At 34.7% G+C, this 13,799-nt stretch overlaps 1 protein-coding gene across 9 annotated transcripts in view; it reads right to left on the bottom strand.

Moving 5' to 3' along the window:
* The window catches only part of LOC108094493 (protein bunched, class 1/class 3/D/E isoforms), a 100,610-nt gene that overhangs the window by 63,541 nt on the left and 23,270 nt on the right, over positions 1 to 13,799 (bottom strand). For 3 of the 9 annotated variants that reach the window (XM_017195081.2, XM_017195083.2, XM_017195082.2), the window contains exon 3: positions 4,424 to 5,282. The exons of 5 other annotated variants lie outside the window; for them this stretch is intronic. In XM_017195081.2, coding sequence (XP_017050570.2) covers positions 4,439 to 5,282 — 844 coding nt within the window. In that variant the 3' untranslated portion in view covers positions 4,424 to 4,438. Of the gene's footprint in view, positions 1 to 4,423; positions 5,283 to 7,867; positions 8,711 to 13,799 lie in introns of those variants that run through there. One more of the 9 variants, XM_017195088.2, reaches the window with a different exon arrangement.

The following is a 13,799-nucleotide window of genomic DNA, read 5'->3' as shown; positions in this document are numbered from 1 at the left end:
CCCGAAGAGCCTTCGTCATGAAGTATTCCCCGCCCTACCCTCAAATAGACATTTAAAGTGGCAGCCATTTAAATGCAATTTGCTGCACATTGCAATGTGGAATGGAATGAAGAAAAGTGTATCTATATCTGTATATCTGGGGCTTTGTCTCTGGCTCGTGGCCCACCTCGAATGTGGGAGGCTTTTGGGGTTTGGGGTTTGGGGATAGGAAGGGCGCTAAATTAACGATTTCCAGTGAACGAGCGAATGTGGCAGACATGATGGCGTCGACATCGGTTGTTGCCATTGTTGTTGCTCGTTAGTCTTCCAAGTTTCTTTCCCTTTCTCCCCACACATTTCAACGATGCCTATGTCTATTCCCAATGAACGAGTAGTGTATATGTCCCCGGTTAATGCTAATGTAATCACATCGATTAGTATGGAGTGTGGAGTTTTCCTAGGCAGTTTGGGTTCCTCAACTCCACTTCCTTATGGACTGGATTTATGGTTATTACAGTTCATGAACTATCGAAGAGACAGATATGACCCTATTATACCAACCACGGAATTGTTTTATTTATGTTGGCTTTTATTTAACGAAAGAAAAGAAATAAATAAATTGTGGGTCCTATTTTTAAAATTCGGTAAGATTTACATACTTCAATGCAAATATCCGCAAAAATAGAGTTGTTTTTTTTTTTTTTAGCGCTGTCATTTGATAAGGTGATTAATGCTTTATTTTATAGTAATCTTTAGCGAAATATCCCTAATTTTATGTTATTTAAATATTTAGCAAGTGGCATTGGCCAAGTTTTAATTATAACTTTATACTCGAATTAATCAAATTGGGAAATCGTTTTATGCATGAGTTATAATCAAGACAAAAAGAGCTATTTACTTAAACTTACCACCCAATAGTAATGAATTATATATTGCATAACATACCTGCAACAAAAACAGATTTTGTTTAATAAACATTATCTTTTGAATAGGCCTAAATATAGAAATATCAGTCACGATTATTGCATATACACAAAATCCAGACAGACAACAAGCCGCAATCAGTGTGTTAAATATATATGGTACATAAATATAAAAAATGAAAACAAATAAATAAACACGACTCATCGAGTAGGCAATAATTTGAAATGACATGACAAGATATACTTGTGGAAAAAAACCAATAAATAAATGAACGATTTTGCAGACAAAAGTGGGCGACGCACAATGATCTTTAAAGGCAGCTGAAGAATTGGTAAGAATTCCACTTGCAGAGGCCCGAAAGCCAAACAAAGCCATCGAGCAGAAGAATAGGAGAGAGAAATCTTCAAGCCAGACAGCTAAGTAAACAAGAAGAATACCTTCAAGAGAGATCTCCACCTCTTCTTCTGGGCCAACATACACTACTTTCGGCCACAAAAGACTCGCCTCTGGCCAACACTCCATCAAAAGGCGACTCCTTAAACCATTTCCATAAGATAATTGTTTGTGTGCGGTTTGCTTTTTGTTTTTTCTTCTTATTTTCCATACTTGAATATTATTTTTGGCATGTTTTGCGGCTTTTTGGTTTGCCTTCTGCTACGTTTTTGTTTTCTTTCTTATTTTTTTTTTATTTTTGGGATTTTTGTTTTGTTTTGTTGTCTGCTCTTTTTATTTTTTTGGCCATTGTGTTTTGCTCGGCTGGCTGCAAGCATTTTGTGCCAAAAATAAACGCTGACATCATCCCAGGCAAACCATTCAGCCGCAGCCGCAGCCGCAGCCACACAAAAATCGAGCTCACTTTTATTTGGTTTGTGGGGCAGGGGAGACAATCAGGAGGAGGCTCTCGATAAGAAGAGTGGCGCAGCAAACCAGCACCACATTTCTCATTCGCTTCTCTTGAGTGAGATAAAGCCAAAGTTGTTCACGACGATGCCTAATTGAAATTCTAATTGGTCTGGGGAGTCGTCAGCAGCCTCCGTTCCATCGCAATGCTTCCTCCCCCCAAAAAAAAAGTGTACCAAAGAAACTAAAGGAACACCCGGTCTTTCAGATTGTTGACCTTGAACTTGAGTCAGTTTGCTCTGCTCCCCAGCAGAACTTTTGGGCATCTTCTTTTATTTTCAAACTGAATATCATTTTGTGCGCTTCTTGAGTGCATCTTCGCTGCATTTTCAGGAAGAAAACAAGAAATTTGAAAACCTTTTGATAGGACTGTACTAAAGTTAAAACAAAGGAGCCAGAGTCGCGAAGCAATTTTGTTAGCTTGTGTACTTGTAATTTTCAATGTTATTTTTAAATGTTAACAACTTTATTAGAACCCTAAAAATTTTTTAATGCTGTCTTCGGAGTTTCATTTATAAATATTAATTTTGTGTCCATGTTTTAAAAAAATTATATATACTAACTATTAAAGAACATGTTAGCTATAACTAGACAACTTCTTCTACAAATAGCAATACAATTTTGATAAAATCCCATACCTCATTCAGTATTTTGGTTAGTAAACCCCAACTATCTTAAGCAATCTTTAAAAGACAGATAGGTTTGGGGAACTTACTCCATATCAAAAAAAAAAAATGTTTGGGAGGGGAATACCACCATTACCTAGTTGAAGTACAATAGTTTTCTGATTAATCATACGACAATTTACTCGCTCCTTATATGGAATACATTTAAAGTGCTTTGCAAGTGATTCAGGTGTGAGTCATTTGATTGTAATTATAACAATACTTTCAAATAGTTGTCAAGCTATACCAGCTCATCCATAATTGAAAAAAAAGGAACATAATAGTTTGCGAACCCATATATTTTATTTACGCAACATTGAAAAGGCAGAAATTTGTAAAACATTTTTGTGCGACAAAAAAAGTAATTTATCAAGCGTTTGAAGCCCCTGCGAAGAGCATATGAACTTGTCTCTCGTGGACACCTAATTTAGTGCGCCATTTCCCAACAAAGCCTCGCCTTTGTGGGGCTCCATTTTTATTTTTTTTTCTTCATTTTTGGGGTGGATGGGGAACTATCGAGAGACCCTTTTCACTTTTTGCGCAGTTCGCTGGCGAGAAATTGCGTTGTGGCCAGACCACCTCCTCAAAGGAATTGCTTTTTTATTGCTTATGAGCTAACAAATGCTAACGCATCATCATCATCATCATCAGCGAGGAATAAATGCACGAAACACGAAGCAAGAATTACAACAGAATTCAAGTTTAGGAATGACATCACTCCAAGTCGAACCATACCAAAAATAAAAAAAATGAAGGCGATACCAAACCCAAGAAAAAAATTCCCACAAGTTTTAAATGCGTCGAATGTTGATTGAATTGTTGGGTGAGAAAGGCGAAGGGAAGACGGAGGAAGCTTCCTTCCTCGAGTCAGATTGGTTTTTATAATTAAGCAAAAGGGGGAATAAAACGAAGGAGCCTTTAGGGCCTCGCGACCGGATTACAAATGGCTTTGGACCACGAAAAGGATGCATTTTGTGATTGCCACGTGAATCACCTGCGGGATGACGCAATTTGATTGAAAGCTTGCGGGAAAATAGTTAAGATAATTCCAGATAAGCAAGGTTTAGGGTTTGCAAACATCCTTAAAGAATTTTTTCCTTCGAAAAGAAGGAAATATGATACCTTAATTAACAATGAAATTCAAATAAATATAATAATTTTGAAAAATGCAAAGTAAAGCATAGTTTCTTAATTTTAAATATAGAAAAGTATTATTAATTTATTATAAATATTATGTACAGTAGGAAGGTGTGAAATTCAGTATTGGATTCAAAACATCATGCTTTCACAACACGAGGGTTAATTTCATTCCAATTTAAAAAAATAATACAAAATGGAAATGTACATTTATAAAACAAACTTGCACATTTTTAATTTTGTGGTACAATTCAAATGGTTCAATGGTTCAATGGTTCAATACAGATTCTAAAATTATAAGTTGAATTAGTGAGTTAAGATTAGTTTTGTATTGTTTAATAATGTTTTAAATATTGATTGGAATTTAAGTGTATGAAAAAATATTAGCTTTAATACTGAAATAGTTTTAAGTGGTTTAACTGTTACTGTTTAGTCCCAATATTTCCTTTTTTTTTTATTATACTTTAATTAAAAAACTGTAAATTTACTTGGTAGTAAACATTTATTAGAGATTGTTTAACTTCAATTATGTTATTAAATAAATTAGAATTCTTTATGTTTCTGTTACTTATGTTTCTATTGATGGTAAACGATATTTTCTTTTAAATGTAATAAAACCCTTTAAACCCAGAACCATTTAAAAGTTAGTGTAAAACCCCATGGTTTGTTGATGTTGTTTTTGTACAAATGCACTGAGGAGTGTTGTGCACTTCAGCATGAGAACCACCGAAACAGCACCCACAGAAAGAACTTAAACCGAACACAGACTAACATTCAGCGTGCAACACACCACAGGCCAAGCGATTAGAAACACCAAACATTCAGAGGGGAAATCAAGCGACAAGTAGAAGACATGGAAAACAGAACCCACAACCGGGTGGAAAACCGGAAAGAAGAAGGAATGATCGACCCACACCGACCTGTTGATGGTATTGATGGCATCCACCGCTGCACCACCGGCCGCGTGCACCACCCGCACCACTCGCACCACAAGTGGCTGCTGCAGCGACGGCGGCGAAAACGGTGGCGCATTCCAGCGGGGATCGCGGTCTCCGATCGCCGGCGATGATCGGCACTTGGAGTCGCTGGAAGGCGGGATCGTAGCTGAAGGATATGCGCGAGTTGCCATGCGAGTGTCCTGGCAATCCGGAAGACTGCCCTGGCGAAGAGATCGAAGTGTCCGGGGAACTGGCGTAGAAAGGCGAGTGTGGATAGGCGTAGATCGAAGGACTGGCACTGAAAGCAGATGCCGTCGCAGGAATTCCTCCTCCTGCTGCCATTAAATTAATCCCTGAAATCCTCGGCTGCGAATGGTGAATCATCTGTGGTTGTGGATGATGCTGAGGACTGCTGCCAGCACTACTCGGTATCGGAATCGCTCGACTTGCCGATCGAGTGTAGATCGTTGGCGAGAACTGATCGATGGCCTCCTCGTAATCCTCATCCGTACTGGAACCCATATAGAGATTCGTATCGCTCACAGTTCCATTTGGATTATTATTCGTGGGCCACAAGGATTCGTCCACGCAGAAGGAACTCCTCCCCGACTGGGATTTGTTGTAGTAATACAATTGCGGATTCAGTCGGTGCATGAAGGTCGGATCGTTGGGACCTCCGATATGCGGATTGCTAAAGGCCCTCTTCCGATTTCCGCCGGGATTAATAGCGCTTCTAAAGCTGCGATTTTCGATTTCGATTTTTGGATTTTGTTTGGGTGTTGGCAAAGCAAAAGGTCGCACGCAGATTAAATAAAAAATAAAAAGTTTATAGGCATAAGAAAGGTAATTGGAAGAAGCTTTAGATATAAATAGATTTCATTAGATTTGGAATTTTCGCAACGCCAATATTTATATAGTATTTTTTTAAATTTTTTTAATTTTTGGATTGGGAGGGGAAAGGATTTGGTGCCGGGCAACAAAAGTCGATTTAATGTTGCTTCGATGAAGTGATCAAGTTGCGATTCGAAAGTGAACTGTGATCGGTGTGGCAAACAATCAGGTGAATCATGGATTGATATAGCCAGATTATATATCTTTTATATATTTTTTATAAGTTGAAGTTGAAGTGAATTTGTTGCAAGTGCATTCATTCATTTTTGCTTTGATTTGATTTGTATCAAAGGTTTTAAGCTGCCAATTGAATATGTTTCATTATTATGAATGTTTAACAAAGAAATTTGAGTGATTTATGTTAACTTGTATTATTTAAACAAAAATTGGGTCCTTTATCCATTGATTCCGTTCTTCATTCTCTTCATTTTCAAAGTACATATTCCATTATTTATCAACATCTCTAACAACATTCAATTTTCGATTTCTACAAATTCATACCACAAACTGTAAGCCTCAGAAAAATCACTCGAAATAAAAAGAAGAAAAACATCGACAAGCAATTTCCACTTCATTTGCCAGTACAACTTGCAACAGCAACAGCAACGGGGGGAAATTATGATGCAACATTTGGCGCAACGTGTCGATGCGCTCCAATTCTCAGCATAAACAACACACACAACTGCCGAGGATGCAACATCGGATTTGCTGCAGCAGCATGATGATGGATGTGGCATGCCACATGCAATTTATGCATTGAAAATTAAACTGGCAAAAAACCAGAGTCGAGGAAAGTGCGGAGATTTGTCAATTACATTGGGGCAAATTAATCTCCTTAAATAAGGTAAAGACGAACATTTCCTTTTTCAAAGTGTTTGATCTTCGGCGAAGTGACGACAACTTTCTGAGGGAGAAAAGCAAATTTCCGCTTTACAAAGTCAGGCTGTTTTTCTTTCCACAACCAGAGCCATAAATAAAATGCAACGAGGCATGGAAAGAGGATTTTCCTTCAAAACATTTCACATTTGCAACCGAAATACTGCAAGTTTTGATTGCTGCCTATTTGTTGTTAGTATTTTTAGTCGGTGTGAAAAACCAAACCAAACTTAAAATAGAAAATAGCAGCAACACTCAGTGAATCCAGCTGACATTTTTACCATTTTCTCTCCTTTGGATTTTGGATCATCCCCAGTGTGGAAAATTCGGTTTCACATGTCTGCAGTGGTTTTTCCTTGGGTTTTTGCGGTTTTCTGTTTTTCCGACTGCAGCAAAAGTTTTGCTTTTACAGCTCTGTTTATTTTTTTGCTTTGGCTGCTACGGTTTTAATTGTTAATTTCAAGTTTCGGGAAACTTTTTAATGTGCCCCACATTACAAATTTAACTTTTATAGATCCTGCTAATTTTCTTTGCCCGAAATAAGAACTTGCCCTCCGATAAAAGTTAAAAGGAAGCGGAGAATGAAGTTAATTTAACCAATTTGTCATTTGTCTTTTAAAATGTTTGAACTGTTTTACAACTTTGAATTGTTATTTGCCTTGATTATTATTATGTTTTACTACGAATTAAATTTTTGTATTGCAGTTATTTTTTGTTTAATAAGTAGTTTATCATTCTTTTTCTTTTTTTTTTAAATTATATTTCTAACACCTTCCGCAAGTAAAGTGATTTCCTCACAATTTTTTTTAGTGATTTCCTCACCTTTTTTATTACTCCATCAAAGATGGGACTTTCCCCCAAATTTTCTTGAGTCATCCTCTTAAAAAAACGAGTGTCATCCTGGCAACAGACAGGGTTGTCATCATTTCACCACTTTTGTTGCATAATAGCAAAGTAGCTAAATTAGCATAAAACGAAAAACACAAAATGGGCAACATACAAAAACAGAAACCAAAAAAAAAGAGAAAAAACGACCCTATTGAAAAGTATGGAAAATTGTGGCTGTATTGTTGTTGCAGCAACAAATTAAATGCACATTACATGCAGCATTTTTGCCCCCGTCCACTGCCATTTTCATATACCATTGTGTTTTTCCGCTTTGTTGTTGTTTAGTATGTCGCCCCAAAGCCAACGAGGAAATAAAAGTTTTCGAAAACAAAAAAAAAGCAGAGAAAAACAAGCAAATGTTGTTGTTGTTGTTGAAGAAAATTAGGTGAATGGAGCTGAGCTGAAAAGAAAAACTGCAAAGAGCGAAGGAAGAGCGGGGAAATTCCAAACGGGAGCCTCGAAAACTGCGATCAGAGATTAGACAACAAAAAATCGCTGAAAAGAAATTTCCAGGCAGCTCGAAAGAAAATTTTTCGGAGGAAAAGGAGGTGAATTAATCGCTTTGCCGTTTTGTTTTCGCAGTTTATCTGCGAATTTTCATCGAACGTATGCCGCTGCTGTTTTTTTTTTTTTTGCTTTTCGACCACCACTTTTTCACTTTTAACCCGCCAAGCCAAAATTTATTTGCGAATTGTCTTTTGTTCGTTTCTATTTACGTAATTTGATTTCGAGTGCTTGCGGTTTTCATTCGCAGTTCGGCAGTTTGATTTGACATCACAATTAGCTCGAAAGGACAGCAGAAAAGATTGCGTAAGCGCGAAGGGGGACAGAAATACAGAAAAAGAGGGGACAACACCAAAAAAAATAAAACTAAACTACAAGTGGGGAAACTTACATCCGCATGGCACTTTATTTGGAATTCTCTTGGATAAAGGGAATTTTAAGCAAACTTTGTTTCATTTTAGAGGATTTATATTCACAGGAAAAAATTGTAAAACTGAAGTATATTTTGGCAAGAAAGTTGCTCACCAAATGTAAGCTTGCTTCTCATTAAGTAAAGAATTATTAAGATTCAAGAAAGAATAGATATAAATTTGAAGAAGAAAACACAATTTTGGATAGTGGTTATAAACATTGCTTTTCATTAAAATACTACATGACTAATTTCATTCATTTCATATATATTTAAATTATGTTTACTAATTAAGTCATTAAGTAGCGAAGTTATTATTTTTTGTAAGAATTCCAAACAAATCATTCTCATGCGAATATCTATAAAACAAAACCTAGGTATTTACAGTGTGTTTTTTAAGAATAAATTATTACAAGTTAGTTTTCAATGCATGAGTTATTTAAATGTTTTAATGTTCGGACAGAAACAACGATAAAGATATATGTATAAAGATTGAGAAAGTGTAAAGGATTTATTATGGGTGGTAGGAAAGGTTGAACATTACTTACATACACACAATGGAAAAAAGGCACAATCATATCTTTGTTTTTGTTGCTTACCTGAAAACAAGAAAAATTGATTAGTAAGGTTTATTATTTAAATTAACAGTATTTTATCAATCATTAACTTAACTACTTGCTTAAAACTGCTTTGCCTATTGCTTAAACTGCTTTTCCTATTGCTGAAGCAGCGAACTACTTATGAACTGCACGGACATATTGTTTAAAACACCGCCCGCTAGGTGGCGAACGTTAGCTGCTTGGAAATTAAACTGCTTGAGAAAATTAAAGTTCCTGTTTAAACTGCACTGCTTTTTACAGTTTTGTTTTACCACAGAATCACTGCACTCAGTTAGCATTTTACAATTATACCCAAACTGTATAAGAAGCAGTGAACTGAGCAGAAAGCAGTGCTATTAAATACTAAGTAACTTTGTGTAAAATGTATAAGAAACGTAAAATGTATAAGAAACGTATAATGTAAAATGTTTGTTAAAAGTGAGAATTTAGAATAAATACATAAACTGTTTTTTGTTTAAATCAAAATTAACTAAATGATTTATTAAAAAAATCAGCCAAAGTTGTGTTAGATATAAAACAAAATTTGAATATAAAAAAAATTTCTCAAACAATTATAAACAGTCAAGAACGCTTTTTCCTTGATTATAATTATTTATACAAATAATATTTAAATAACATTTAAGTTATTTGTATGGAAAGTGGAGATTTAAAAATAGGGTTAAAAACCCGCAACGCAATAAAAAATGTGTTTACAGTCGCAACCAATTTGTCTGTTTTTGTTGTACTATTTTGTAAGAAAAATGGCAACAAATACAAACAAGGTGATAATGTGCAATGCACAATAGCGATCAATAACAAACTCGAAGAGAGCGAGAGAGAAAGACGGATAAAAAAAGGCGTTAAAGAAACCAAAAAACAATAACAAAACAAATCAGACGACGATAGAATGCAATTAGAAGACGCAAATAAAGAGAAAATGAAACAGGGAGAATGGGGGAGAGTCAAAACAAAATAATTCACGTGTGTAAAATCCCAACGATGTAAGAGAGTAACAGAGAGAGGGAGAGAATGAGAGAAGAACTTAGGTGATAAGCTTTTCTTGCCCTCTCTTTCGCTCGGAGAATCGATTGACTTCAAGTCTTTGTCGCATTTGTTTTGTTTTTGTTTGGCATTTTCTTTTTTGCCGTCTATAATAAAAATAGCAATTTGCGCACTATTTTTAAATGTTTTGAGAAATTGTTTATTTTATTTTTTTCGAGTCAGTCTCTTTTTTTTTTCACATTTTGTTATTTGTCGGTTTCAGTTTGTTGTTGCCGTCAATCACAGTAAGAAAATACAAAAACGGGACCAAGAAAAGTAAGGAAAATTGTGAAAACTGGGTCCCTAACTTTAATGTTCTTATACCCTTTACCTTATAAATTTTATTTACAATTTTTTAATTGAAACTACCATCGTTGAATTTTGGTTAAGTGTAAAATTATCCTACATTTTTGGAGAATAATAATTTTAGTTTGGAAGTTTTGTCTGTATTGTTTCTAGCAGTTGAGCAAATTTCTTCGTATAACAGTAGATGATCGTCTAACAATTTAGTATGTACATTGTACAACATCTTAATTTCCGCAAAATAAGTAAAGCAATTACAACACCTTCCTAAAGGGTATGCAAAATAGAAAGGAAAGAAGATTTAGTGAAACTAAAAGAGAATTGGCGAATTGGAACAACGCCGCACACGCCCCTCTCGATATCACGTATACGTACATATATATGTACATAGGTATACTATATTCGAACACACGACAATTTGCTTAAGCGCCTTGGCGCCAACCGTCAAACGACAAAATCTATTATTTTCGATTTTTTTCACTGTTTTGTTGTTCATGTATTGCATTTTGTTTAAAGCCCATGACTACTTAGTTGGATGTGTGTATGTATGTGTATGTGTCCATATGACGGCGGAATTCACGTAAGACAAGCATAATCGATGGGTTGTCTCTTATCACGGAACCAACTCGACTTGCTACTTGATAAGGGAAAAGCAAAAAAGAAAGAAACAAAAGAAAGCAACGGAACATGAGCGTGCTGCAACTGAGGCGAAATTTAATTTCCCCAACTGATAAATGCCAAAAATATAACTTCGTTCTTTATGCAACGCTTCCGGGTAACATAAAAGCAGGAAAGTTAAATGCAAACATTCGTTGTTTTTTATAAAAGACCAGAATACTTTATTTCAGTTCTTTATTTAATATTTTATGCAAAAAGTTTGAAAGTTTGTTGAGTGCAATTTTATAAATTTTTATATTAAATTTGGTTTAAAGAGAATGATAATGAGGAGTTTATCATTAATTCTTACCAATATTAAATTTACCTATTACCCTTTTAGTACATTTAACCCCTAAAATACTTGTTTTCCAATACTTTTAGCTTTTTAAACTTCACTAAACTTAAATTAGACAAAGGAAGTATTTAAGCATTAAAACCAAATCACCTTTCATTCAAAAATGCAATAAACACATTCGACAACCAGGAAGCATTGACGTAAAGTATTTACACAGTTGTAAAATTACAATTTTGCAAATTGTTTAATGAGTTTCTAGCCCCCAACCCCTCCCCTAATAACCGCACAAATAAATCAACAATATCGTAAGAATGCAATCAATAGATCGTTTGCTGACCTCCATTTACCTTATTGGAAATTGCATTTGCAATGGATTTTCTCTGGGAAAATTGCGTTGCGCAGCGAAATGAATTTCCAATTGATTTATGCTTGCTTGTTCGAGAATTAGAGTATCTTTAAAAATGTTCTCATGCCAATGATGCACCCTGTGCGGAAATCAAATTTGGCAATGACAAATTGACCGATCACAAGGCAGCTTAAAGAGAAAATAGAAAGTCTGAATAAACAGTGCAAAACGTCAAGATAAAAGATTTAGACTGAGGGGATACTCATTAATAATAAATGGAAAGATATGTTACTAATGCATTTTCAAATAAAATGTAACTAGTGATACTTTTAGTTTCACAACCTTTGAATTAAATATCAAAACCTTACCACTTAATGGATGAAATTAATTTGTATATCAACAATGTCTTCGAGTATGCCTCATTTAATCTTGAGGTAATAAACCAAAAGCATTGCAAGAAATGTTCATTAAATTTGCATTTTCTTCTATTCTTTGGCGTCGACATCGTTCGTTCGTGCAAACAATTTTATTTATTTAATTTTAATTTATCTCATGTTGTTGGCTTTCATTTGTTTTTCGTGTCCATGACAACTGCATGTGTCTTTCTCAATTTTCCGCCCCTTTGCGTATGTGTATGTGTGTTTGTCTCACTGACAAACAATAATTAGGCAAAGTAAATAAATTAATTTCACATTTTCGCGCGTGAGGAAAATTAATGCGAAATTAATGGAGCGTCAAGGCGTCTGCTCACTTGAATCGCCCAGCCATATCCCCAGACATATAGACATATATCCATCCCACCGTTTTTTCAATTAGCCAAGTGTTTGGTTGCAATTTAATTAGTTACTTATTAATTGGATCTGTGGCCAGCAGTGCAGCGCCAAACAGCAGCAAAAGTGATTCACAAAAGAGTGACTAAATTTCGACTGCTGTGGCATCAATAGATTGGGCTGTATGAACATACTGATAAATTAAACCAAATACATACACATTTCCTTAGTCATCACAAATTCATTAACTAGAAAGTTTTAAATGCATTTAACATTAAGATCAAACCAAGAAATTATTAACACAGTTTAAACAGTCTAGTTTTGAGTCTTCATAAAGGTTTCCCAATTTCAAATATATTTAATATAAAATAATATTAATACATATATTATATTAATATTGCCTCGAAAATATCTATAAATTGTTTAAAAGGGTTTTTAAAAGGGAGTTTTTGGTATAACCTAAACCCAACTTATATGCGATTTAAAGGATCTTTACATTTTCATAAGTTGTAACTATTTAAAATAAAACTAATTATTTTGTATTTGTATACCTATAATTACAACATAAATAGTTGCAAGGCAAGTTAATTGCCATATTTTTCGTAATACATATATCAAAATTAATACCATTTCTGATACATATGTAAATATGTATGTAGATTTTTTCTTACAAGTTTTTCCTCCTTTTAATAAGCAAAACTTTAGTCTACCCACGTAAGATTGATTAACTTCCTTTTCCAAACTTTGTATGTGCCTTGGTATTAGTCAGTTTACGTGGGTGTGTGAGCTTGTGTGGATGCCATGTGGGCGTTGTCAGATGAAGAAGAAGAAGAAGCAGGGAGCAAAACAGCTGTTGATTTCTGACTCCACACAGCTGCGATATATCAACTCAAAAAAAAAAACAAGAAAAATCTGCAAACAAAGGGGCGCCTGTTATGCGACAGAAAGAGAGGGAAAACATCGAACATTTATGGAGTTTCTGTAAGTGGAAATCGGAGTGTATATTGTGGAGTGTATGTACATAGATGATGACTAATAAACACACTGGCAAACAACAAAGAGACTCTGCACTCTGCAAACCAAACAAAGCAATAAAAAAATCGCAAACTTTATACAAAAATAAAAGCCGGCGAAATAGCTAAAAAGGAACGAGCAATTCAGACAAAGAAAAAACCGGCTTCAAACTACTTGTACATCAACAACAACAATAAAAAATAATAAAAACATTTGCAAAAAACGTTACCCATAAAACGGCAGGGAAATTTAGGTTTAGGCTACAAGATTTTTGTTTTTCTTTGTTAATATGTAGTTGTAGAAAAAAATTAACGGATTTAAAAAAAAAAATCGTTGAAAATGCCTTTGTTAAATAAAAAATAAAAATCGATTTTATTAATTAGATTGCAACACTTTAAAAATTAGACAAACACGAACCTATAAAAATATTGACACTTCATGGGAATTTCCCGTTTATCTGCGTGGGCGAGAATATTCGACTAGAAAAATTCTTAGTCAGTCGTAGAAAACTCAAAATATACATGATCTACCGCAAGACATTTATTACTATATACAACATTTTTGAGCTAATTAAGATCTTATAAATCTCAAAATTTGGCTCATTCGACACGAAGTTGTATTAATTAGAACGAATGCACAAAGTTAGGCAAACTTGAAGAAGAT

Source organism: Drosophila ficusphila, unplaced genomic scaffold (genome assembly GCF_018152265.1).
Source record: "Drosophila ficusphila isolate 14025-0441.05 unplaced genomic scaffold, ASM1815226v1 contig_607, whole genome shotgun sequence".
Lineage (NCBI taxonomy): Eukaryota > Metazoa > Arthropoda > Insecta > Diptera > Drosophilidae > Drosophila > Drosophila ficusphila.
Note: the sequence above shows the minus strand (reverse complement) of the source record. Positions and strands in the feature narration are given on the sequence as shown.